The 26,430-nt window shown below is 44.1% G+C and overlaps 2 protein-coding genes across 2 annotated transcripts in view; one reads left to right on the top strand and one right to left on the bottom strand.

Moving 5' to 3' along the window:
* MRPS5 (mitochondrial ribosomal protein S5) overlaps positions 1-26,430 on the top strand; it is a 1,175,798-nt gene that overhangs the window by 318,921 nt on the left and 830,447 nt on the right. The window lies entirely within an intron of this gene.
* On the bottom strand, positions 72-26,287 carry LOC135312772 (syntabulin-like). Its single transcript, XM_064448530.1, is given in 9 exon segments — positions 72-508; positions 511-577; positions 579-1,221; positions 2,445-2,594; positions 3,588-3,791; positions 6,484-6,583; positions 15,434-15,553; positions 15,996-16,095; positions 26,261-26,287. Coding segments are annotated over 9 exon segments (1,848 nt in total).

Here is a 26,430-nt window from a genome sequence, read left to right as displayed (position 1 = left end):
GCAGGAGGACTATTTCTGTAGGCAGCAGTACTCTCAGAAAACACCAGTTACAAACATCCTGTAGAAAGGCTTTACCTTTTCCATTCTGAAACAAGTAACATGTTTTCAAACCGATTTATAGGGCAAATCAAATAGTCAAGAGCAAAACGGTGGACTAGGACAGAACTGCAAAACAACGCTCCAGTACTGTAAATGAGATCTGTTCCTGCTCCATGAGTACTGAAAGCCCACATGATAGTTGGTACAACAGGGGCTGCTACAGCCAGATCGCTGGCGAGTCTGCTGCTCCAGTATGTCTTCTTTATTCCTGTCTGAGAAACAGTATTGACGTACCCAAAGACTTCATCATCGTGAGGTTCTGTAAAATCAAGTTCTTTCACAAAATGGTTTTCATTAACTCCGTGCTCCGCCTTCCTGCATGGAGGTGTCACAGGAGACAAAAGGGTGGTAGAGTTTGGCTCACCTGGAGTTAAGTCCACTACGATACCAGAATCACTGAGGCTTTCAAGAGAAATTGACCCAATTCCTTCAGGGAAGAAGGCGGGCTTAGAGGACAGGCATCTTGAGCTCTGAGCTCTGAACATGTTTTGAATGAACTGCTCCCCTTCTAGGCTATATGGCACCACATCAGTCTGGATGGTCTGCTCCACCATCATGTTTCTGACTTTCTCCTCCTCCTCCTGGGAAAAAGTTAGTTTCTCACCCAGAACATTTTCAAGCATCTCTTGATTCACAATAGAATTGGAGGGAGCTGAATCACTCAACTCAGAGGTTGTGGTGGTCAAACTCTCTTCAAATAAATCAGTCCCGTTAGCTGTGTCCTCATGAAGAAACAGCCCACTACCTGCCAGCTCCTCCAGAGCTTGGTCCTCTGTGGTGGGGCTGTCTGGCATCGTGGTACACAACGGCTTCCCCTCAGAGTCACATGTGTACTCTGGGCGCTGCTCATCTCTCACAGAGCTCTTCAGGGCCATCTCCATGCTCGACACCAAAGATTCCAGTTTCTTGTGTTCAATGCTTACGTCTAGGAAGTATTTCTGAAATTTTTTGTCTTTCTCAGCCGAGCTCTTCTTCATGTTCTCAATACCTTGTTTGAGTTCTTTAATTTCCCTCCTTGCTTCCAAGAGGCTCAGCTCCATCTCCACATGATTACACTCGTCTTCGATCCAGTCTTCCTTCATACGTTCCACCTGAGCTTTGAGCTTTTCGATTTCTCTTTCCCTGGAGCAAAATAAAAATATCGTAACACTTCTGGTGACTGCCTAGTTGAAGAGTCAACGTGAGGCTCCACCTCACTGGGGTGGCTATGCTGCAAAGATGCTCCAAGGAAGAAGCAAATTCCTCCATGCATCATTTGCTGCCACCTCTGAGAGAACTGGCAGAGATGTCAGCTGGCTGCCAAGACGCACTGGCTGATTCCTAGCTGGAGTCACCAACCTGGCCACACAGCCAGCAGCCTTGTGGGCTATGCTGTGATCCTGGACACTTGGAGGTGAAAGTGGTGGCCTCTGGGTTAGGTCCAACCAGTACAGCGCTTGACATCTCACCTACTGCCTCACCCTGGAGGAAATGACAAACAGCTGCCTGGATGTGTCCCCTGTGCCTGCCAGCAGCTCGTCACGTATAGCCAGAGCCAACAGTGGCCTCAGACAGCAGGATGGCTCAGGGCTGCAGGCACCTGGCTTGCTTTGCACCCGGCTTGCTTTGCACCCCCCCAGCCCAGCATGGATCCAGAGGCTTCTGCCCTCACTTGCAAGCAAGTGGGGAGAAGGGCCCCCTGCGTGAGATCCAGCCCTCACAGGTACAGATGTCGGGCCACCCAAAGCAGGACCAAGGGGTCCCTGGGACTCTACCTTGGGGCTCCATTCAAACAACCCTTTGTGCCCGCTTGGGTTGTGTGTGCTGGAAAGCCAGTTCTCAGAGCACAGCTTTAGTAAAAGAGAGAACATCTGTTGCTGTGTAATGTACATTGTTGCTTCTTCGCTTAGCATCCATACAAAGTGCTACTGCAAAAAAGTCCATATCTAAGCAACAAAACCACAAGCGGGCACACTAGTTTGTGTCAGAGCTTTTCTTTCATTAGGGGAAAAGGGGGACATTTGTCGTCGTATTTTCTGAGCGAGGTGGAACTTTTTTTATGTATAAAAGGTCTCAGTGCTAAAGTAGGCTGGTGAAGAACTATCCTTTAAAAGTCTTCTATCGGGAAAGTTCAAAAAAAGGGAAAAAGAGACAGCCATATTTGTAACGAAAGTGCACGGTACATATTCAGTGAGCACACAATGAAACCTTAAATACCTGAAAACAACCTAATCAGCCCGATCATATTTCCAATCTCTTAATGAAAACTTTACATGGTCAAGAAAAGAGTAAAAATGATCAGGACTCCCATCCCTTAATGCTCCTGAATAAATCTTGTCCAGTCTTATTTCTGAAGTGAAATATACCTTTCTGTAACTTTGCACTCGGATTCCTTCAGCTTTTTTTTCAAATGCCGTATTGTAACTTCTTTCTGCTGCAGAGGAGTCAAATACCGCTCCGGATTTTCTGGCTTAGTGCTGCAATTGTGACCACAAGAAATAGATTTCCCTGATCGCCTGAAAAGAAAAAAACCATCACACCATCACATAACATCACTCCTACAGTTCTTCAGTCCTGGCAAAAAGGAACACATCCCATAGACTGATATGGCGCTTGGCTCATTTTGGGCTCCTCAGTGTCCACACAAGTGACTCCCTCTGGCAAATCAAAGTACTTGAGAAAAGGGCTGATTTGTGGCTATAGTACAAAATTTACTATTTATCATACTTGTTTTCAGTGCCATTGCCTCAAATGAGACATTTAACTTTAAAACACCTAGCCATCTCCTCACCCAAAACGGTGCCCAAGAGCAGGCAGCTGGGCCATTGGCAAGGGCACCCAGCTGCAGACACAGCCAGGTAAGGAAGCGTACAGACTGAGTTCAGCTCCACATGTGAGTTAAGAAGCCGAGCACCCTGAAACCTACATTAATCCTATCTAGCTTTAGGTGTGTATCTGACGTGCTTGGCTGTTGAGTTGCCTGGGGTGGGAGGAAAGAGAGAGAAAGGGAGGGAGAGAAACAACAATTTCTTCTCTGCAATACGTGTCGCATGCTCCCGCAGGTATTAGTTTTCTTCCCTGTAGAGGAAACTGCACACAGAGGTACCTAAGGCCGGGCAGGGTGAATTTTCACCCGAGCATACAATATTTTCTATACAACCCCACCCAACTCTCTCCAAAGGAGAAAGGACCTTTCTGTGAAAGAACCAGGAAAGCCACATGAGAACTGACAGCATAAAACCACGGAAAGGAGCCTGCCTTGGAGTGAAAACCAGCTACAAAGTGCTTTGACTAAAAGTAACCTTGAATTTTACAGTACTGAAACAGTAAAACTTTTACATGGGATAGAGCACACTGTTGATTGTCGAGCCACCAATATGAAGAGTCACACCCATGCTGAGGAGCAACACGACCCCTTTGGCAAGCCAGACAACCAGCTGATGCCACATTTGAGTGCAGAGAGGGTAAGTCAGTGTGCTGAACACCAGGATGCTGAAATAAAGACTTACCTCGTCACTTGGCTGCTGTCACTTCCTTTGTTTGAGCCTGAGTTGCTTCTGCTGGCTAAAGAAGCCCCATAATTCTGACGGGTGTTCGCAGGACTCGGCTGGGTTTTGCTCAGTGTTGACAAAGGGGCCTTTTCACGGGAAGCAGGTGGGCTGGGTCTGGACTTGTTGGATAAGGATCCATTATTCTGACCATGAAGGCCACAACTGGAGGAGAACCAACATGGTTAAAGCATACTGGATTATCTTTATCACACAACTCATTATGAGTCTTATTTCACGCACAAAGCTGTCTAAACACTAAAACAGGTAGATAACTGTGAGTGGCCGGGAAGAAAGTCCTGAAGTCATCAGCCACTGCACACTCTTTCACTGACTGTGGGGCTCTCAGTCTGAATTATGTGATCTAGGGAAACGTTGGCCATTTTCACGTTTCTCTGTGGATAGCACGGTTCCCACTGACTCCACCAGATCATCCACATTCCCTGAACCTCTGACTCCATTAAGCAATGAGAGGACTGCAGCCTGGGCTAGGGCCAAAAGAACCACGCTTCAGCCTTCCCTGGCCAGACCGGCAGAGGGATGCCTGCTCATGGAGGTTTGCTCTAAGACTGCTTTCATGCTCCTTGGCAAGCAGCCTGAGGGATCACAGTGTGTGATGAAAACAGATTTGTTTGAGCCACTGTTCCTTTCTCTCTTTGGCATAGAGGGTGCTTCAGCTGCCACTGTCAACTATTCATAGAATCATAGAAGAGAATCATAGAATCATTAAGGTTGGAAAAGACCCCTAGGATCATCAAGTCCAACTGTCAACCCAACATCACCAAGTCTCCTAAACCATGCCCTGAGGTGCCACATCTACACATCTTTTAAGTACCTCCAGGAATGGCGACTCTAACCACCTCCCTGGGCAGCCTGGTCCAATGCCTGACCATTCATTTGCTTAGATATAGTTCAAAGCCTACGGTGAGCAGGCTGAAATAGTATTAAAATAGACAAAGAAAACCACAGATTATTTTTTTCTTCCTTCCTTCCTTCCTTCCTTCCTTCCTTCCTTCCTTCCTTCCTTCCTTCCTTCCTTCCTTCCTTCCTTCCTTCCAGTTTCCCTCATACGTATCTACCTTTCTTTTCCCACTCTTTATTAAATAACCTGACTGTCGACTGTGGGCTTGAAAGCAACTGCTATCTGTGCTGCTGGCAACTGCCAAAGGACTGAGGTGCTCTGAGCACAGCTCCCCAAGGTGGGTTCCTCGCTTGCTCGCTTGGTTTGTCTTCCTGCACTGCTACACTGCTACCTACATCCTCTCATGGACTTTGTTCTTCTCAACTGTAATGAAAGGGCTGGTTTCAGAAAAGAAAAAGGCAAATCCAGCCAACCAAAGAGGCCTGAACATAAAAATTTAAATACCACAGCACTATGAAGCAAGAACTCTTCTCAAGATTCCCTAACTTGGTTTCGTCCCCCCTCTGAAAATGGAACAGTTTATAAGGAAAGTGGCTGCTGCAAACCTTCATCACACTGCTGTGGTTTGGGTGATTTTATAATTATTTTACAATGAAGTGCGGGACTGTGGTTTGTGACAACACTGAGATTTTTCAGAGGAAGTTGAGTCAAACAGTTAAAAGAGAACATATCGCAAAGGAGACCTCTCCTTCCACTTCGTACAGTACAGCATCAACTCTTGGGTGAGGCAGAATTCACATAGACTGTGCATAATGCAGCAATGCAATTGAAGGAGCATTATTACAGAGGACTTCTGTCTAATTAAGTGGGTCAGGATGCTCTAATTTGAAGTTACATTTAAATGCACAGAAATACATGCAATGATACAGAATCTTACTGCAAGTAAGGTGATTTTAGGGCTTCATATGATACTTAGTATTTTTCACACACACACACGCACCTCCGGCCAGTACCTTTACTGGTTAGATTTAATCTAGAGAGTGCTTAGGTAATGTTTATTTTTCTAATGAACAGTCTCATGACACAGATAGGAAACTGCTCATTAAGCATCATTCTGACAATCTCTGTGCGCTGGGGCACACTCCGACCTCAGAGACATCTGTGTGACTTAAGCCTAGAGGTATCCCACTGCCAGTCCCGGCCTGCCTGCCAGCACTTCCACAAAGGGCAGGAAACCCGTCCTGTCAATCTGAACTCTTTCCACCTACTCCAAAAAATGTAACCAGCAGGGATTTTGTGGGTGGAGCACAATGTGCGCTGCTCCACCCAAATGTCCTCATCCTCGCATTCACAAGCTCTCTGGATTTGCACTTCACAAATGACAGGGAGAAATCTTACAGAAATCTTTCTTGAAAGATTTGTTTAGATAGATAACTCATTTATTTTTTTTTTTTTTTGCATATAGTTTTAGTTACAGAAAGGTTGGGCAAGGGTGTTGAATACAAAAGCATCAAAGGCAATATTGTCTACTTCTTCCTACAAAAAATAAGGTCATGACTTGGAAAGGCACATGCCAAGCTGACAGTTTATTACAAAGAGAAAACAGTGATAAGACCAAAAGGTTAAGGTTAACTTCTTAGAGGTACTGCTGTTAAGCAACATATACCCAGTTGCCTCCTCCTCCACTCCAGCTGAAGTCTCTTCTGTCTTACCTGAGGGTATCTCCCATACTTGTTATGAACAAACAACACAAAAATACCTGTCGGCTGATCTGGCCTATTGACATGTTTTGGTCTCAAAAAATATAGCTTTTTTTTCCCCTTTCTCATATTACAGTTCTCATCAGTGTAAGTGCTGCCCAAGAGCATAGTGTTAGCCCAATTGTTTCAAAACTCACACTAGTGCTATTTTATGTATTAGCTGCAAGGCCTTACATAGTAGTCTATCTCTGCACTAGCAACTCTCTCACTCTTCAGGAAAAATGGCTTTGCTTACTTGTGAGAAAAAGACCTTTTGCTTCCAGCAGCCGACACATGGGCTTCAGGCACTGAGGTACAGCCTGTGTTGCTTGAAGAGCTAAAATTGGTTTTAATCCCTGGAAAAGAAAAGGGATGAGTAAAAACACAGTGGAAATCATAACTCAAAGGCTGTTTTAAAAATCACGATGAACAACAAGCATCATCCCTTTGCCCATCCTGTGTGAATTTTAGCAGTTGCATGAATTTTCCAACAACCCTGATGTCAAGCACGTGATTTGTTCTGGATTTGCAACATTTCTTCAGAAGTGGCACTTAAACAAGAGCAGAGAAAAACCATTTGGACACAAACCCCTCACACTAAAGAAGCCCTTTTAGGACACGGCTAGGAACATTTGTTGTGACCACCTGTTTGCTTTCTTACAGCCGTCAATACAAGAATCAGGCTGCTCACGTGGCTCCTGCAGCAGCACACAACTGTAACTGTAGATTTCGCTTGCTTTAAACCATAGGAAAACACTACGCGCTGGGGGAAAAGCCGCTTCCATTTTGGTCTCTGAGACGATGTACACATACATGCATATGTACATATACATGTGTATAGGCTAATAGGGTATATGCGTCTGCGTATGTACACACATATGCAGGTTCTCGTGGCACACAGAAGGACAGTAAAGCAGTTCTAATAGCCTTAAATCAGTCCAATAATCACGCGCGGCTCTCAAGTGCTTCTGGGGTGTTAAGCCATCTACCTGATTTCTGACTTTCTATGGATCACAGCTTTTATTTCCCAAGCCCTGGCATGTACAGGGAAAACCGCTTTCATTTTGCTACAATCAGTAGTAGGCAGAGCCACTAAGAAAGTCTTATCACCTGGAAAAATACCCACCCTAAAGTTAGGATTTTTTTCAGTCTGTCACTCAAATGGCAGATGTCCAAAGCCATACCTGGGCCTTACACTGCAAAGCCACAATATTGTACGATGACTTTAATCTGAGGGAATGGAAATAACTTTCCAACAGCCTTTAAACAGCTGGTCAGGGGGAGCATCTCTCACCTGAGAATTTCTGGGCGCCATCTCACGCACAGACACCCCCAGCCAGCAGCTGCAGACTTACCATGAACCCCATTTTTGCTATATTTTCCATGATGCATCTGCAGATACCATCATCCCCCATTGGGGTGGATAAACCTTCAGCTGCACAGTCGTTCTTAAATCCTTTGCAGAACTGATGGTGATGTGCACGTCTTGTACCCCAGTTGACTACTTTTGTTGCTGTGACAATGTGATTGCGAAAGCTCACACATCTAAGTCCCAGAACAACCCACCTCAGCAGCATTAACCATGAAAGAGGCTGCCGTTTCTCAAAAACCATTTCTTTTGCCTGAACTGGCTATAACACTTGTTTTGCCCTGATCTGAGACTCCCCTGACTAAGAGGAGTGTCTTACCCACCATTTCCCACAAAGGATACCACATATTCAGTCATCATGAATTTCTCATTTGAAATTCATTCATACATATATTTCCATGCTGCAGCCACTCAGTGTCACAGTGCTGGCAGGCAAGACAACTTGGCACCATGCTCTGACGGAAACGCTCATGCCACACGTAATGGCATCCAACACTGAGAGGCCCGTCACTCTGGCCCCAGCCCACCTTGCAGCAGGCTACAAGCGGCAGCACACCCACTCCCTAGGAGCAGAGCTGTGCACTGCTCTGTGCAACGGGAAGAACAACACAGCGATGGCCAACAAAGTGCTGCAACGTTTTCCAGGATTGCTTCTTGCCTGCAAGACACTGGAGTGAAATAGTGCAGTATCAAGTGCTGTCCCTGCACTTTATTGCTCAGTGGGCAACGGCACTGAGCTAAGAGAGTGCTGCAAACAGCATCATGCTTTCTGCACTGCCTTTTAGCCTCCTTGCTGCCCTGACAGCACCACTACAGTCACCTAGCTCTAGCTGACATGGAGGGGAGAGGGGAGCCTGCAACTCCACGACTGCATGCTGTGCTGCCCACGATGAGGAGCGCAGGCAGTGCCAGCTGGCACAACCCAGGCAGAGGCAGAAAAGGCAGTGACGGTACGTCAGACGTGTGTGCACATCTGCCCCATGGGTTGGAGGACCACTGCTTAGGGAGCTAACACCGTCCTGCCACAGCACTGCAATTGGCTGGGCAAGGTAGAACAGCTTAGGTATACTTGGTCTGCCAGGACAGTATGCAACCCCATCACATACGTACCTATGTCTATGGAGCCAGTATATACATTTCTTACACAGAGCCACACAACAACCGTACATGCATGCCTGGAGTATAGCATCCCAGTCTGCTATTTATAGCCATTACAGATGGTTGGATACCTTGTGGCATGGTCTTCTGGCCTCAAAAGTCAAATTTTGCTTGCACTTGAGCATGTAATATTTTTCCTTCTATAAGAATAAAGCTCAAACTTTCCTGTGTGCATTTGATTGTCCATGTGCTATCTAAATGGTAAGGTTACAACATAGAAAAAAGGAAGAAGTGTAAGTAATATCTGTGACAGGAACACTGACAGCTGAGCAGAACTGGATTCCTAAAACTCAGGATGCATCTGAGTTTAGTAAATCTTTTAAGCTAATTTAGTCTTTTGGTGTAAGTCTTTCTTATTTGCAACTTCACCACTCTTTCATAGCTGCCAAAGTATAGAAACCACAGAACTACCTATCTTCTGACTCCATAAACATGACCTCTTAATATATATCTATGTGTGTGTATATATAGATATAGAAATCATTCTTGATGCTAGGTTTGCATATAGTCACCCAGTGAAACAGAGCTGTAAATGAAACAGCGCTGACAGAGACAGCTTGTCCTCAGAATGTAAAGCACTTCAATTTGCTGAGCTTCTGTGCCTTCAAAAGCATCCTGTTACACAGCAAAGAGACGAAAACACAAAAAAATATAAGTTCACCACTCCAGTGCAGCTGATGGAGGAATAAGTAGCATGCTGTCCCTGTAGATAGCTTTATTTAGAGACCCCAAGGGAAGAGAGGGGGCCTGACTGCATAAGAACTTCCAGCAAAGCCGTTAGAAACAGCTGGAAAAGTAGAGATAATTCAGTTGTAATGCCCTTTATTGAAAGAATCTGTATTTTTAAAAGACTAAGTTTAATTTATCTTAAAACTTTTAACTCACAGCTACATCTCCAGTTTCAATCTTTAACAGCATAAGCAGTAATATTTCCAGGAAACATTAATGCTACTTCTTTTCTATTTAATACGGGGTTGTTCCTGCAAGACTGTTTTTGTACACCACAAGCAATCTAGGAAAGAACACCAGACTGCTCACATGCACGAACAAATGTAAGAAAAAGAAGCTGCACAGAAGTGATGAAGTCTTGCTTCAGCATTTCCGGCTTTTCTTCAGATAACACCCTTTAAAAAACGACCCATGTTGAGGGCAAAGGCTGCCAGCAGGGAATGCACTCAATTCACAGTGTCAAGCTCAGCTGGCAGCGTGTTTTTGTTCCAGTCCCTGGCCTTTGACTTACTATGCGATTTACTATTACTATACATGAGACTCTTGCCTTGCACTTTGCTATAAATTTCACATCCAACAGTAACTGCGTAAATGCAGATATAATCCTGGGAGCAAGGATCAGGACTCTCCTCCACGTAGACTGCTCTATTCTTTGTGTGACAGAGAAGCTGCTCCCATGTGCTCTGCCGCTGCCCGTGTCCGACAGATACCCTCTACTACCCCGAGGTCTAAAGCCAGTGGAGGAAGCTGATGATGCTCTGTAGGTTGCAGTGGTTCAGAACTCTTGTGAGAGGTGTGGATTTGAACTCCTTTGGTCTAAGGAGGGCACTGAACTCAGATCTTTTCCCTGACCTCTACTTGCGCAGCTGCCACACAGAACAGGGTGGGTGGTAGCACCAGTGCTGGCCATAGTTCAAAGCAATGAAACGTGCTGGTTGCTGGCACTCACAGAGGTGGTCTGGCTCTGGTACAGAGGTTCAGAGTGAATGTGAGGCACGTGCATGGGCGCAAGCAGGGTACAAGTAGGTGGCCAAATCTGGGAGACGGGCACGCCTCTCTGGCCTCTCCTGTGGACTGGTAGAGGTGCGTTCCTGCCCGGCATGCTCTCTGCTGTGAATCTTGGATTGTAGTACCTAACCACCCCCTCTTATTGTATATGCAGTTTAGTCATCAAGCGCAGACTTGCAAGTTGTGCTCCCAGAATGACAGTGAGAACCTGAGCACAGCAATGCCTGGCATCAGCATCCCCTCCCCTATCCCACTGCGCTGGCCAAAGAAGCTATCACTTATCACTCTTGGGTGGACATCTACCTGACTGCTTGCCTGTGCCCTCTCCTCAGACAGATCTGTTAATCACGTTGCAGCTGATTGCACAGCGCAGTAACAGCTGATAAATTGGCAGCTGGCAAACATGCAGTCAGAGAAGACGTGGAGCAAAACTTTCAGTGTGGGTGACCATCAACTGTTCAAACCTGCTGGGTGAGGAGACTTCCAGCTCAATGCCAGGCAGAAGACTTTGGGGAAGAACTTCAACGCAGATCCTGCTTCCCTGCATTTAGATCTAAACTTGATTTTACTTGACCCCCTCAATTCATACTGCTGGTTGTGTGATCTAAACTAATTATGCATCTTGATTTTTGCTCATCTAGTTCACCTACTTTTCTTACTTTGGAAGAAAGTTTGTTATCAAATAATCAAAATTTATCTCATTAAGCAGTTTTCCAATCTCATCTAAATACTATAGCTTTGGTAGTAATCTGAGCTGCATTCATGCAAAGTATAAGCACTGCAGATCTCCAAATAAATACGGAATGTGGCTTGTGTATGCCGTGAAACCACAGTCAGTCAAGCTCATCTCTAAAAACAGTCACTACAAACTAATTACTGAGATTGGCTGAGAGCCATCATGTAGACTCTGCATATCACTGTATCCTGAGCCAGCATTTTTCTTCATTGTTTTTAATTCATGGATTTGCAGAGCAGCCACGAGCAGATGTTGGAACAGACAAAGAGCATTACAAGGTGGGGTTTTTTTCCTGCTTTATATACCTTACAGAGATTCTTCGTACGGAAATTAGCCTGACCTAATTCTTTTTTGTGATTCTATATGCAGTTTGAGCTCTTCTAACACCACTTTAGAACAGCTGCCAGCAATTTTCCCTTCTCATCCTGAAATGACCTTTGCTGGGGGAACACATGTTCACGGAGAAGACAACAGTCTGGACAGCTTATCTTTCTGTTCAAACCAAAAGGCTCTTTCGATCAGAGATGGAAGGATGCTACTTTGCTACTCCAACCTCATTAGAAACATTGAGACTGGAGGTTCAAGAAATACCAATAGATGTATAACATGATACTCAACTTGTATATGACAGTTTTGGAAAAACCTCTGTGATGTGTAAATCCACCTACGGACAAGTCTTTAATAAGGAAGCATGTGGTGTCACCTCAGGAGTTTTCTCATATACCTGGCAGTACTACCTGGTCTGCTTGAATAGAAATGAATAGGCTGGTCAGAAGTACTTTTAGAAGCTGGAAAACATCATCTTTGGCAGGGATGACTTAACAGGACACAGAAAGGGAGTGAACTCCGTCATAGACTAGGTCAACATGCCAGCCGTCCCGTTATGTTGGTGGCAGAAGTTTAACAAAGGGCTTTCAGAGGCCTCTTCAACACATCTCCTAAATCTGGTTCCAATGCACAAGGAGGAGAGAGGCTGGCTGGTGCACAGCAACAAACCCCGCAGGCATGCATTCACAGCAGCAAATGCTGCAGGTATGTGTCCACAGCATATATGCAAACGCATGAAATCACATGCTAAACCTGATTCAGCTGAAAGCTTTTGCACAATCACCCTTAATAGAAGGCACATGGTTTTCATTATAATGTGCATAAAACATTTTAAATCAGTTTTACCTGTTTTCAACAGGGAAGAGAAAACCACCAGAATGAGAAACATATGCGAGAGGTAACTAACTAAGCAGCCCTGCAATCCCAGGATCAAAAGCAAAATTTGTCATAAAGCTAGCCAAACATTTACTGTAACGCACACCTTGAAATTATTACAAAAAAATAATAGAGATCAAGTGCCATCTACTGAAACGAACAGTAAAACCCTACCCAGTATATTGATTGGTTGCCTAAACTATATTTCTATAGTTAAAAAGAAAGACAAGGTGGGTCTCAAAGCAATGAATGTCAAGTTACGACTGCTGTCATTTGCTTGTTTTTCCCCCCAGTAGCACTCTTAGCATTAAGGAACACTAAGGACAGACATGAAGCCTGTGCTTTTTCAGCCTATTAATCCTTGAGGGTTTGCGGTCACACCGTATTCTGCCAACTTTAGCAAACACTCACAGCCTGCCAGGTGCCCAGACTTCGAAAGCCAACAACTTCCTATTACTTACAGAATTTCAGAAGGGAGGAACAGGCGACCTGTAATGAAATGCCTCAACATGGAAGCAAGACAAGGCTTGTAATCCAAATAAAATACAAAACAAACTCTGCAGAATTTTCATTTCCTTTCAACACAACTTACATAACAGTACACCTAAGATACGGTATTATAAGGTACATCTACTGTTTTGTTACAACACATTAAAAGTAATATATTTCAAGCTCCTTGGGGAAGCGATGTCCACCTTGCAGCGGCTGGAGCAGGATTTATGAAAGGATGCCAGGTCCCCAGCTCCACAGGGGGAATTTTGGAAGTAGCACTCTCCCTATCTGCCACCTCACTTGAGAAATCCCGCTCTCAATCAGCAGAGTGTCTCAGCTATGTGAAAATCTTGTTTCTGGGCATGCCTAGAAGCAGGTCAGCTTTAAAAGCACTGAAGAGCTCGGTGCCTGGCTCCTCTCTAAAGACCAGGGTGGGTGTTTCACACTACACAGAAGACATCAGGGTCCACACAAAAGCAGCCCAAGGAAAGCTCTCTTCTGCTCTCTGCTTTACTGGAGAAAGGATCCACCTGGGATTTGCAGGGCCAGATTTAGCTTTGAACTGGGAGGAGGCTGCACATCATCTCCCCATCACGCCACCTGGGGCACGCACTGCGTCCAGCTGTAAGAACCAGGGGAGGAGATGGGGTTCCTGTCCTCTCAGCTTATCAGGGCCTTCTCCAGCTCCTCCACAGATTCACCCAGTTGAGGGTGCCTGCACGTCTTTGTCACCCGTTGCTACAGAGTGGAATCCAAACAGGCCTGAATTTCCCACAGCTCCCCTGCCTCCATCAGGAGACCCTGCCTAACCCCTGCACCCAACACACCTGAGAAAAGTAAGTTCTACAATCTAGAGTTTTGGGCAAAGTTGGGCAACCTCTGCCTAGTTGCTCTATCAGATGCTGGGTTTTATTTTCTGTTCATAATTGTGGTTTATTTATTGGAACAGGGACTGGGCATGCATTTCCCCCTTCTTCCAGGCTCTTCCTAATCTCGGAATCATAACGACAGGTGAGGACCAAAAGAGATTGAAGGCATCTAAAACACAGCTTCCCCAGGATTTATATAGCTACGTACGTAAAAGCAAGCAAATGTTCAAAATGCCCCCGCTATCTGCAAAGACCTGCTTAGTTGTTTATGGCTGAGTTTAAAAAAGGGGGACAAATATTTTGATAGTTTTATTATTTTAATTTAACTAATTCTTAATTAAAAATAAATCCTTTCCGTTTTTAATTTTTAAAATTTTATATTTTAAAAATATAATTAATTATTCTAATTTAATTAAACAAATTTAAAATTTATTGAATTAAATTAAGTACATTAATTAAAGCATTAAAATATCTCTAAGCATTCTAAATGTTTTAGATTGAAGATTGTCTTTGTTCAGTCTGAGAGAAAGGTTTTCTTTAATGTTTTGATTTGGCAGCAAACCCCAAATCAATTCTTTGCATAACTCCACTTTGAACATAAGAAAATGGCAGACAAAAAAAAAAGAGGGGATGTAGAGGAAAACAGAAAAGGAAATAATCTATCCATTCTCAGAAAACAGTTCAAACAGTTCAAATCCCAGGATTCTCTTTAAAAAGGCGGGGTTCCAAAAAACGTCAACAACAATGATGACAGGATTACAGGGCACTGTTTATGAAGGAAGATTAAGGGAATACAATTTGTGTATTCTAATCAGTCTGGCAACACTCTACCATGGGGAGGAGGAATACAGCTGGAAAACTGTAAAGAAAACCATTTAACAGCAACACAGGATTCTGGCTATGATGCATGTTATGTCATGAAAAATTACTTTAAATAAAAACTGATGTTTGGTGGAAGTGCTCATAGTAGAATGTAGCTGGAGTATGTTCAGAATATTTTAAGCAGGGCATCAGAAAACTATTTTCAACACTGGCATAAATAATACAGATTGTAAATTACAAGCAGAGCACCAAGAAAAAAAAAAATCTCCTAAGAGAACATCTATAATGGCCTTTCCATAGGCACAGTATTTCCTTCCATACAGGTGAAGCGGGCTGAAAACCACGGAAAACAGCCAGAAAGAGCAGAACATTTGCTGCAGTAGATACACAAATTGCAAAGCCTGTTCCAGCTTGACCTCACACATATTTTAAAACAAATACTTAAGAGCGTGCAGTGTGTATAGCATCGGTTTCTCTTATTTGACTCATATTCCATAACGAATGAGCAGAAGAGAGAAAAAAGCTTCTTAAATATAAAAAAGACTTTTTTTTTTTTTACTAAAGATCACTGCTCTGGCCATCTTCCATACCTGCCTCAACTCTGACCTCTAAACCTCAGTGCCCTTCTTACGCCAGGAGCTCAGCCATCTTTTCCCGATGGAGGAGGAGCATGTCCCCACAGTCCCCAGGAGACCTGCATCTCTATCAAAAGGCATTTGGCACTAAAAGGTGAATTGGCTGGCACAGGTCTCACCTTGTCCAACAGCCCAGCGGCTGAGGCGCTCCCTGCAAAAGTCCCATATCTGCATCCCCTACTTACTCAGATTTGCAGTTGGAGCCGTGGCTTTCTCACGGACCACGCGCAAGGCTGAGCTTGAGGTTGCAGGCATCCTGAGGCGAGAATCTCCCTTTAACAGTTGGCGTCCCACTTTCAGGAGATCTGGAGTGGTATCAGGACAATTAATGGGCCAGAGAGAGAGAGAGAGAGAGAGAGAGAAGAGTTATGGTGTGCCTGCTGGGTACTTGGCTTCAAACCCCCAATAAAAGAGTAACTAGATTATACAAAGTGGAAGAGCTTCCCTGGGAGCAGACTCCCTGCATCCCCTCAGCCTGCTCAGCAGCCTGCTACTAGGGCACTCGTCTCCTTTGTGCTCAAGTCCAGCCTCCAAAAGAGGCAAACAGATCTAAGTAGAAGTTTCTTTTCCCTTTACTGAACTAAGTAACAGGCATCTCCTTTTAATGTTCTTTTCCTTTGTGAGGAAGGACGTAAGCACCTAAGTGCGCAAGATTTGTGCCCGAGACCCTGAATTGTAGGTGGCCTGTGCCACCAGCCCAGAGCTGAGCACATCATTGCTTAGGACAGATGGGATTCAGGCTTTCGCCTTTTACTTGCCCATTCCTCCTTTGTAACTTGCTGACTTCTTTTCGGGATCCTCTATTATCTCTGTGATGTCTGGGTGCCTGCTGCAGCCCGAGAGTCTTCTGAACAAAAGGAGATATATGTCTTGAGGGGCCTCAGCCCAACCACGTCCCTACTAAGCAACATCAACAATAATATTTTAGAAAGGGTGGATCATACAATCTGTGACATTTTTCTAGAACACTTTAATTTAACAGGAACTTGCAGATTTGGGTTCAAAAATACAAAACACTTGAAAGCCAAAACAGTCTTTGTAGGTGCTACTTTGTTTATTCTTCTTTGAAAGAAATACGTGGCCCTTTGCATATATTATCCACACCAATTCAACTCAATTTGTTGAAATTCAAACTCTAAATCTAAAACATATAAAAATCCTAAATAAAAAACCATAGCGCTATGCTAATAATTTTTCAAAGATGCTTTTTCAGCATCTTTTGCTCAAAATATTTGTCTTCCAATTATATTCCGTTCTTATCTCTTGGAAGTTACACAGCACTTTTTTCACTTCAGTGCAATTCAGTTAGCTTATACCCTAAAAATTCTTCGCTCCTGCTAACAAAATTCACGGTGCAACGGGAGATACAGGCTGTCCATGTGCAATGCTAGCTGCCTTGGGCAGCGGTCCTCAGAAACAGGACAAACGGACAGTGCCCAAGCCTATCAGGGATGAACAGGAGAGGAAAAGGCATCTAATTAGACTTACTTGAAGATCCAAGTGTGATCTTCAAACACAAACTTTCTTCCGCAAATGAATGTCTAAGACTGGGTTTCCTTTCTGTTAAACAAAACAAAACAAAACAAAACAAACGTAAAAAAAAACCAAAAAAAAAAAAAAAGAAAAAGAAAAGAGACAGAAACCGTACTTGGCTTCAGTAAAGGCTAACAGCAGAGCTGCCATAGACCTGATGAGGAACACAGGAGATCGGGGTGGGATTCATCTGACTAAGCATGGATGTCTCTAATGTAGACACCCATGTCTGAGCCAGCCTCGGTCCCATATTTAGGCAACCGAGAGTTCGTCAATATAACCAGTGAGTTCAAGGTACTCCCTCACCCCCGAAACAGCTCCCACAACGGCCAGGAGAGAAACGGCAGATTCACCTGTTAAAGCTGTTCCACTTCTGATCAGCAATGGGACCAGTCACTGGGGCAGACAAGGGGGGCGCCCCCCCATCTGCAGCCCACAGCTCCTGAAGGTTGTCCAAGGAGACCCGTAGATTCGGTTTTCACCTCTCCTGAATCACAAATACCGAGGGATTTACCCCAGGCAGAGGAGCCCCAGCGGGATCCGCCGCCTGCGCTGGGTCCGTTGACCCAACTGGCAGGGACCGGTCAAAAACTGCCACGGGGGGGACCCAGGCGTTCCGATGCACGCGGAGGGGGCTGGGCTATGCAAATGAGGGCACCCCCAGCAGCCGCTTCCCCCCTGCTGCCAGCCGCCAGGCCTCACAGCACCAACTGCTACAACACACCAAGCCTTCACAGGGTGACGCCTCTCTGTGCTCAACTCCGGGATGCAAGCTTCGAGGTTAGCGCGGGCTTCAGCCTGGGCACGGCATCCTCGCTCACGGAGGGTGACATGTGCGCGCTCATTTCCCTCTGAAAGAGTTAAAAATAACATTAGAAACCCTCAAGCTGACACAACAACATCTTCAACTCGTTTAAACTAGACACAGGAGATGTTTCTGTGATCCGAGTTTTTAAGAACAAAAATACATGCTTTTTTGAGCCTGCAGCCGTTTTAATGCTGACTCTACTCCAGCAGTGCTTATTGAGAATGAAATCCATGTGCAGAGAAAGTAAGGATCTCCCTTAGCTGCCCGTGTCTGGGTACCTATTGGTGCTCAGTTAATATCTGGAAGTGTCTTAGACTGGAAGCATTTTTGTGTAGTAATGGAGGGCTGTGTTCCGTTAAGTAACAGGGAAGACTATATCCTGTGACCTTTTCTCTGGTGGCTTGGTATGTATGTGCAGCAGTTGAAATAAGCCCAATATGGCTTCCTGGAGACCAAAGCGTTCTGGAAGACAGTGCTGAGCAGTAGGCTACTAGTGCCTGCAAAGTTCCTGTAGTCTCTTTCTTCCCCACTCCCCAGCAGATTCTGGGCTGAGATGCACCCAGATTTTCCAGGCAGTGATCAACCTAGTGGACGATAAACTGGATTTTCCTTTAAACTGGATTTTCAGTTAATTGAAGTTAGTTAGAACTTGGTTGCTTCTGCAAATTGTAGATACCTATCTGCACCTTTAGACTTTCTAAATGCCAACAAATTTATTTTTTTTCCCAACAGGAACAGTGAAGCTAAATGCTCTTTGGCTGAATAAGCAGCACTGTATAAAATGTCTCGTGTGTGAAGATGTTTTTTGTACATTTATAATCGTGTTGAAGTAAAAGAATAGTATGAAGTCGTTCTTCTTACAGTTATTCAGTAGGTCTACAGTAAGTAAAACCACGCTGGAATAAGAAGGTCTGCTAACGGTGTGCTAACAGTGCTTATAATTAGTGTTCTGTTAACCAATGAGTTGGGTTTTCCCGGGCATAAATTGTGTTAGGAATGCAAAGCAAGGCTGACATCAGGAATGAATACTTCCCTGGTTTAAACAGCTTGCATCATTCCATCCAAACTCCGCTCAAATTCTTGCTTTGGAACCCAGAAAGAATGAGTCACATGTGGCTGTAGTTCATCATAGGTGCCTCTTTATTGAGAAACGAAACCTTTTCTGAGCCTGAAAGGTCGTAGCTTTATGTTGAATACGCGTAGGAAGTTTGGAATAGAGATCAATGTTTGGAATAATGACCAAGTAAAAGAGCAGTGAAAGGGTAATCACTTTGTGGTTGTATTTATTGCTTGTATTTATTTTTCAGTGACTTCAGTTCCTCTGTCTGAGGTAATGTGAAGGTCTCCTCTCATCTGGATGCTACTGAAGTCCAATAAAATCACTCAGCCAGCGGAGTGCATGGAAACCACCTCTCTGTGCAGAGGAGTTGTGTGTTGTGCAGTTTATAGGGTGGGGCAGAAACATGATCTGCTGTGACTGTCCTCACTTCACAATTGCAAATGAATAGCAGCACTGCTTAACGCCTCATGTGGCTTTTTGGAATACCGCTGCCTTTACATGCAGGCTAGCGCGCATATACCGTCTTCCTTTCTGCATCGGTTCAGAGGTGCAGGGAACATACAAAAATCTGCTACTGTAAAGTGGCAAACATTATTACTCTGCATATGCTAGACTGACAGCACTGTCACCTATCTGGCCTTCTGGTGGAATGTACAACAGTGGGTCATCACCTCAAAAACACCCTTGGGAATTCCGTTAACTTGGGAGGTAGATCCTGATGCAAATTACTAATTTCATTCTTCCATGACAGACAGCAGAGCAGCTTAACAGAGCACAGGGAAACTTCTGGCCATTAATAATCAATGAAGGGAAACCGTGAAGGTACTGAATAAGTGCAGTCCCTCTCCTGTCCTGCCCAGTCCAAAGATAATATGAAGCCTTTGTACCTCAAATACTTCTAAGTTTTGTGTGTCCAGTTTGTCCATAGTTGGCATCTACCAGACACGGCTGCATCCAGTGATGACAGCTTTTAATTCTCTGCATTTTACACACTGATGTGGATGCGCACGGGTAGTTTAGGCATGTTGAAAGTTAACTCCTTTCGGCCTTGTCAATGAGAATTCTTGATTCTCTTTTAATAAGCACATCTTTATTCTTACCGAATCTGTGTTGAATTTCACCTTTTCAAACTAATGAAGCTTCACTTTTATTTTTAAGTCCTCTGGCAAGCAGCTTGACAGATTTTTCTAATCTAATAAACTGAATGCGAAGCCGGAGCGACCTCCTAACATCATTCTGTTACTACTTATGCAATCGAGGAGAGAGCTGCAACGTGGCACTTGGAGTATGGATCCAGTTGTTGCCCCAGCGCCACTCAGTGATGTGTTCTAGCTGAAGTGGGGAATAAAACAAGTGGATTTGGGGGTTACTTTTTTCCTTTGCTCTAGTCAGCCATGTATTTGTTGAAATTAGAAACCTATTTCTGTCGACAGATTCTCTGAGCTAGCAGGTAATGATGTCTGGGGTTTTATAGCAGTGATAAGAAATAATGCTAAAAGGATATACAACCGTAGACTTTAATTTTTTTTTCCTTAAAGGCTATTGTTTCTATCTGTACTGAGCAATAGAATACAACACAGATGCTGAATACATGAAAAGGAACATTAGAAGTTGTCATCTCATCTGATCATGAAGAAAATGTTTGTAGTACTTGCATTACAAAGAGGATAGCTTCTGATGCCTCTGCTGAGGGGAAGGAGGGACACAAGCCAATGTCCTAGGCAAGTCAAATTGTTTTGGTCTGATTTTGAAAAAGACAGGTAGTATTGTTACTTGAAGCATTAGATTTGTCTAAATAGCTCTGGGCCTTACAACTGTCCTACGTTCTCCCTGACACACTGAATCCTTGAGAACTGAGTGGCTTTTAGATTGTAAAATATTTGGGCAAATTATGAATTATAACCCATTTCTGACAGGAACTTAAAGTATGCTGAAAATTGGACTCGTGTTCTTTAGCAGTTCACATTTTCTTTAATTGCAGACAACAACAGATAGAAGAAAGGGGAAAAAAAAAAAAAGAGAAGCAGCGCAGCAACAAAAGAAAATGGGGGAAGAAGCCCAAAGGCTAATGAAAGAAGAAGAAAACAAAACTGATGTAGAAGCGTCCGGACACAAACCAGGCATCAGTGGCACAGTGCCAAGGAAAAAGAGAATTTCAGCTCTACAACATACATATTGGTATTGATTTAAGTACTTCTAGGGCTTCAGCATTTCTAGGACTCCAACCGTTTGGTTTCAGGGCATTCTTCAGGGCATCTTGGAAGGCAGGGTTCTCTCAGAATATCTTCAACGACTGGTAGGTGGTTATTAAAGGAGAAAAAAAGCCCACAGAAAATCATGCCTTGATGGAATGAAGTTTCCTGCAATAGTCCTATTCCAGCACCCTTCTTTGCAGCAAAAGTGATTGAGCAAGGATGTTGATTGAGAGACATCCTTAATGAATAGTTCAAGCCTAGAGAAAAGAATGGAAATACCTAAGAGTGTGGTAAATCTCCTGTATTGTCTATGCTTACCCGAAACATGTAATTAAACAGTTTTAAAGAACCCTTTGCTTCCTGCCTGATCGAGAATGGCTGCTTTTGCCTTTCCATAAAGGTATTTATAAATGTTTCGCATTTTTCCATGGGAGATAATATTGACACGTGCAGAAGAAAATTACTTGTTAAAGGTGACCTACGACTCTCAACGTACTCCTGGTAGAGTACGCTCTGGTAGAGCACAAGTTACAGCTGAACACAAAAGTGGATTTCTTGTCACTTTGTCACCTGCAGCCCCTGTGCTACCATGCCCCTTTACAACACTACAGTGGTTAACAGCAGGGGCATCGCTACACAGCAGTGGTGCGTGCTGCTCCTTTCTTATGAAGGCTAATGTTGTGAACGTAGGGGAGCAATTCAATCGCTTACTTGTATTGGTAAATTTGTATTTCTAGCAGAAATTCTTCTAATTCCTACATTAAGGGGGAAAAAAAGTCTCACGCTGTACACTTGTTGCATAGGTAGTACAACTGAAAAAAAGGTGTCCTCCTGTGAATACACCTAAGTGTGAAAATTCTCAGTTCAGTTAACAGCACTTCTCAGGTTCCATTTTTGTACACTTACTGTATGTATTTACAGTGGGATTCCACTCAGAAAAGCGTGCAAGGTAAATAGGCAGTAGAAGACAACAGTAGTTTAATGAAGAAGAAAAGTTAATGTCTGCTGGAGGGAAAGGTGTGTGGGAGGAGGAGGGTCCATGTGGTCATTATGTGCAGCTCAGAACTTCAGTGAATACCTCCTGCATCTTCTGCTGTGCGGATGCTATTATCCCTGAATTCATGGGCTGTCTTGTGGCAGATGAGCGAGGACAGCAAATTCTGTGCCTGAGACGGGTTCCCTGTGTATCCAGGGTCCTGTGAAGTTGTGACAGAACGGGAAGGGGCGGGGGGACTAGATCACCTCTGCCTTGAAAAATAGAATTTTTAACTAAGTTGTAAGACACAAGTTCTGCTTAAAAGAGAAGTACTTGAGAAAGTAAAGACAGTAAGACTTACTCTGAATGGCCTTTGTCATGGAGAAAAGTTTAAAAAAATATTTAGTATGCTTGTCATGCTGCTTAAAATCTTGCACAGACCAACTGATTTGACAGCAATTTTTAGACATTAAAGAAGTCATTGAGAAATGTGAAATTTTAAAACACCTTTTAGAAAGCAACAATATGCACTTTTGTGTGTATCTTCTGCGCAAGTGTTCTGGCTGGAGTAGAATCGATGACTACAGTCTGTCCGGACTGAACAGCAGTATGGCAAGCAAATCTGCTCCTAGTACACACCTCTAAAGTATCTGATGGTGGATTGGAGATAAGAAGAAAGTCTGTGAATAAGCTTTAATAGCAATCCGCGTCTGTCCTTTCAACCACACTGATGAAGCAAGGAGGCACATGTCATAATTCTTTCCCTATTGCTGACACAGGGCAGGGAAACCTAATACCTGTTGCCTAGTTTAGGTTGGAAGCGACATCGCATCTTTCTAAAAAAATTAGTTTAGTGCTTACTATTGCTATTTCTGAGACAATGTAAAATAGGTGCAAATAGATGTTATTTATTAAAAATAAGAAAACATTGGCTAGTTAAGAAGTTAGAAACAAAGCCGCTGACTGCGTCATGAGAATGCTCGTGTGTTTTTGAGCCTTCAGCCGTTTTAAAAACGATTAGGTGCTGCCACCTCCTGCACATCAGCCCTCCTGCGTTGCTTTGCCCTCTCCTGCTGCGTACTCACACTGTTTTGCTGTTCTTCCCTCCATTTCCCTGCCTGTACTTGAGCACAACTGCTCTAGGAATTGCTCCCATCTACTCTACCAAGTCCTGACATAATGCCAGAAAGGGTACAGTGCTCTCGCAGGTAGTAGTCTGTATGTCAAAACAGCATGCATTGGTTTCATATGTTTTCCTGCGCTATAGTTGCTTGTGTTTGCAATGTCCCATGTTCATTTGTCTGAAGGGTTTTGGAGGAAAATGCTCCCCTGTTCTGCTCATGTAGGACATAAATAAAACAGTGCTTCAATTTTAGCGCATTTCTAGCGGTTGGGATTTAGGTGAGGTGGTTGATTTGGGGGGGGAAAGAAGGCAAAATGAGGAAGTGATCAGAAGTGAAGAACAGCCTTGTGAGTGGGTGGACCTAAGTAAGCATGCAGGTGAATCTCTGGTGAGGCGGTGGGCAGTGCCTGTGCCTGGGTGTTTTCAGCAGCTGAGAGGTGTGTTGGGTACCTCTTCAGCTGAATATTAAAGAAAGGCTTCTTTGAGCCTGGATTAGAAAGAGAAATGCATAATGGGATTATCAATAGGTGTTGCTTCAACCAGGGAAGGAGCCGACTTGGTTCCTATGCTACCCTGTAAGCATGAATTCAAGCAGCCCCCTGCTACCTGACCCTTAACCTATGCCCTGCTTGTCCTCCCCACCTGCACACTTTGAGGCAAGACTTCCCAGTGTGGTATGAACAATTTCTCAACTCAGAAAAAGGAGGAGGTTTTATTGAACTCTTTGGAGGCTAATGGTCCTCCCCTAGCTGCTCCATACAGCACCAGCAGGATCCAGGTGAATCATGACTAAGAGTAAAGCCAAATATTACATGGGGAAAAATCAAGATGGTACATTTGTCACAACAACTGGGATATCCTCTGTGGATCGGGGAGCAAAGGCCAGTCCCACAGAGTCTGGGACTGGAGCATTTATCGTGGTACTTCAGGCCTCTTCTTACAAAGGGTACCTTGAGCTGTCTACATGCTTGCAGGATGGAGGAGGAAAGGTGGCAGCTTGGAAGCGAGCTGTATTTCGGGTAGAGATCAGAGCACGGACTTCTATCAGGAATGTGACGGGAACTCTCTTGCTGAGCATAGGTAAATAACTTATGAGTGTTGAGCGGACAGAAGATTTTTAAGGGCAAGAAGCAATTTTGACGTTATTCTGGTGTTAGCGCCTTGTGTCTTAAACATGGACCATGTCCAAAACATGGTTTGAAATGAGTTCAGCCTATTGACATTTTAAATGTAAGTGTAGGTTCATACTGCTTTGTTGCCTGCTTGCTGCAAAAGACACCCACGTAGTCACAGGTGAATCTCTCTCCTAGAACTGAAGATCTAAACTAGTCCTCTAAACTAGGCTCCATTTCACCACCACTCACAGCAAAGATCACTTAAACAATAGTGGCTGTTAAAGAGAAACCCAAAATTGTGATAAAGATGGTAAAATCACATATAAAATATTGCGCTCTCAGCCTTGAACAGACATGCTTTGAAGTAGCAATAAGGCATGTTGTGTCATGTGTTCCAGTCCCATCCCCTCCACCCCCCAACCTATTAATTTTGGCCCTTGTGCCCAGGTACTTAAAAGAAAAGCTTTTGAAAGTGACTTTGCAGCAACTATGTATTGCAGTAGTGTCATAAGGCAAGTCAAGTGGCCTGCAGGAACCCAGCAAGGTAGGTGAGCATGGAAGAGGAAGTTGCTGGCAGAGGAAGCAAGACGCTCTCATCTTCTCATCTTTGTGAACTCTTGGAGCCTGTGTTACATCAACATGCCTGTTCGATTTCTCTTCCTTAGTGAAATGCTTAATGAACACTAGGGAATCTGTTGCAAACACAAGTAATTCAGAACCCAGGCATTACAAGGATGCAAAAGGTCTCTGAATTGCCTCTGTAAGCATTGGTGCATATCACCCTCTTGAGTGTTGCAAATGCTCCCCACATGCTGGCCAACTGTTCCTCCTTCCTTGTGGCTAATAACTCCATTCTTCCCCAAAGCGGCAGGGCAGTGCATGGCGTTGTCTGGCTTCACTAGGCTTCTTCTGCTCTGTTACACTTGCTTACGCTTATTACACTTGCTTTGCTGGAGGGGAGAACAGGAAGCCAGTGAGGTTTAACCGGCCAGAGGTGTTGTTGAAAGGTTGGGTGGAGGCAGGCAAACACCGCTATGTCGTCTGTTGGTTGGCATTGCCCTCCTCTGAACTATGCACGGATTTCAAGTTTTGGACAGGAAGAATTTGTGGTTTGATGGTCACAGTGGCATCTCGGTGGGCACACTGAGACTGCATGGCTCTCAGATTAATTAAACAAGGTATTCTAGACTTCTGTTACATGCCGGGAAGGCTGACACTCTCCTGGCAGCACAGAAATGAGCAGTTACAAGCTTCTGGAAGATTGCATTGAATTAAAGATTAGGCACTTGCATTTGTTAACTCAGCATGGGTGCAGTCATGCAGGTGGCATGTGTGTCCACAGACCAACTGGAGCCTTTTTCTCTGCCTGAGTGCTTATGCTTGGAGCTGTAATGAAGTTTTTCTCAGCAGAATTCTGTTCTTTGGGTCCTGATGGTTCCTTATGCCCTGATACAGTGCCTCCGCCAGCTCTGCCTGTGGCCAACAGCTCAGCTGAGACCGGCTATTTTATATGGCTTTGCTACAATAAAACACTCACACATTTACCGTTTCTAACAGGCTTCATTGAACTTGTGATTATAAAGGTAATTTACAATAAAACAATTAAATAAACAATAAGCTAAAGCACAATACATTTCAAAGGGCTCATATGACTACAACATTCCAACACATTAAAACTTTAAAACAACATTAACACTCAAATTGTACCTACACCTATACTTATCTTTCTAACACGTTTCAAGACTCTCAACAAAGTACCTTTTTGGTTACAGTCCCTGTAAACACACAAGACCAGTGAAACACTCAAGCAATTGTACAACTGAGAAGAACACTACACAAGACGGGAACAAACAATGTGCTGGAAACTGCCTGGGGAATAGGGGGTTGACCTCTACATTGAACTGACTCTTTGGACAACGAATGGATAACACTAGCATGCTCTCTGGAATACATGTGTGACATCCTTAGCAGGAACAAGTCTCCGTGTCACTCAACACTGTAATTTCACAAAAGTTTTAGGTTAGTGCCGCCTAAAGAAATAGCCCACCTTTCTCTGGCCGTTTGCTCCCGTGCACGTCTCACGCTACTCTTGAGCCAGTGCAAAGTGCTGGTATATTTGCCCAGTGAACCAGCCAGGGAAACTCATTGGGCTTAACAAACAACAAATTAACATTCAGCAAACAAACATGAAAGAGAACTCACTGTATTCTCCTTGATCTCCCTGGTCATGTTCACTGTGCAGATATGTTGGCACCAGAAAGACACCAGCGCGGTGGGGTGCGGGGGTGGGGAACATGGTGACTGGGAGCAGGAGGACTATTTCTGTAGGCAGCAGTACTCTCAGAAAACACCAGTTACAAACATCCTGTAGA

The sequence above is a fragment of the Phalacrocorax carbo genome, chromosome 3 (genome assembly GCF_963921805.1).
Source record: "Phalacrocorax carbo chromosome 3, bPhaCar2.1, whole genome shotgun sequence".
Classification (NCBI taxonomy): domain Eukaryota; kingdom Metazoa; phylum Chordata; class Aves; order Suliformes; family Phalacrocoracidae; genus Phalacrocorax; species Phalacrocorax carbo.
Note: the sequence above shows the minus strand (reverse complement) of the source record. Positions and strands in the feature narration are given on the sequence as shown.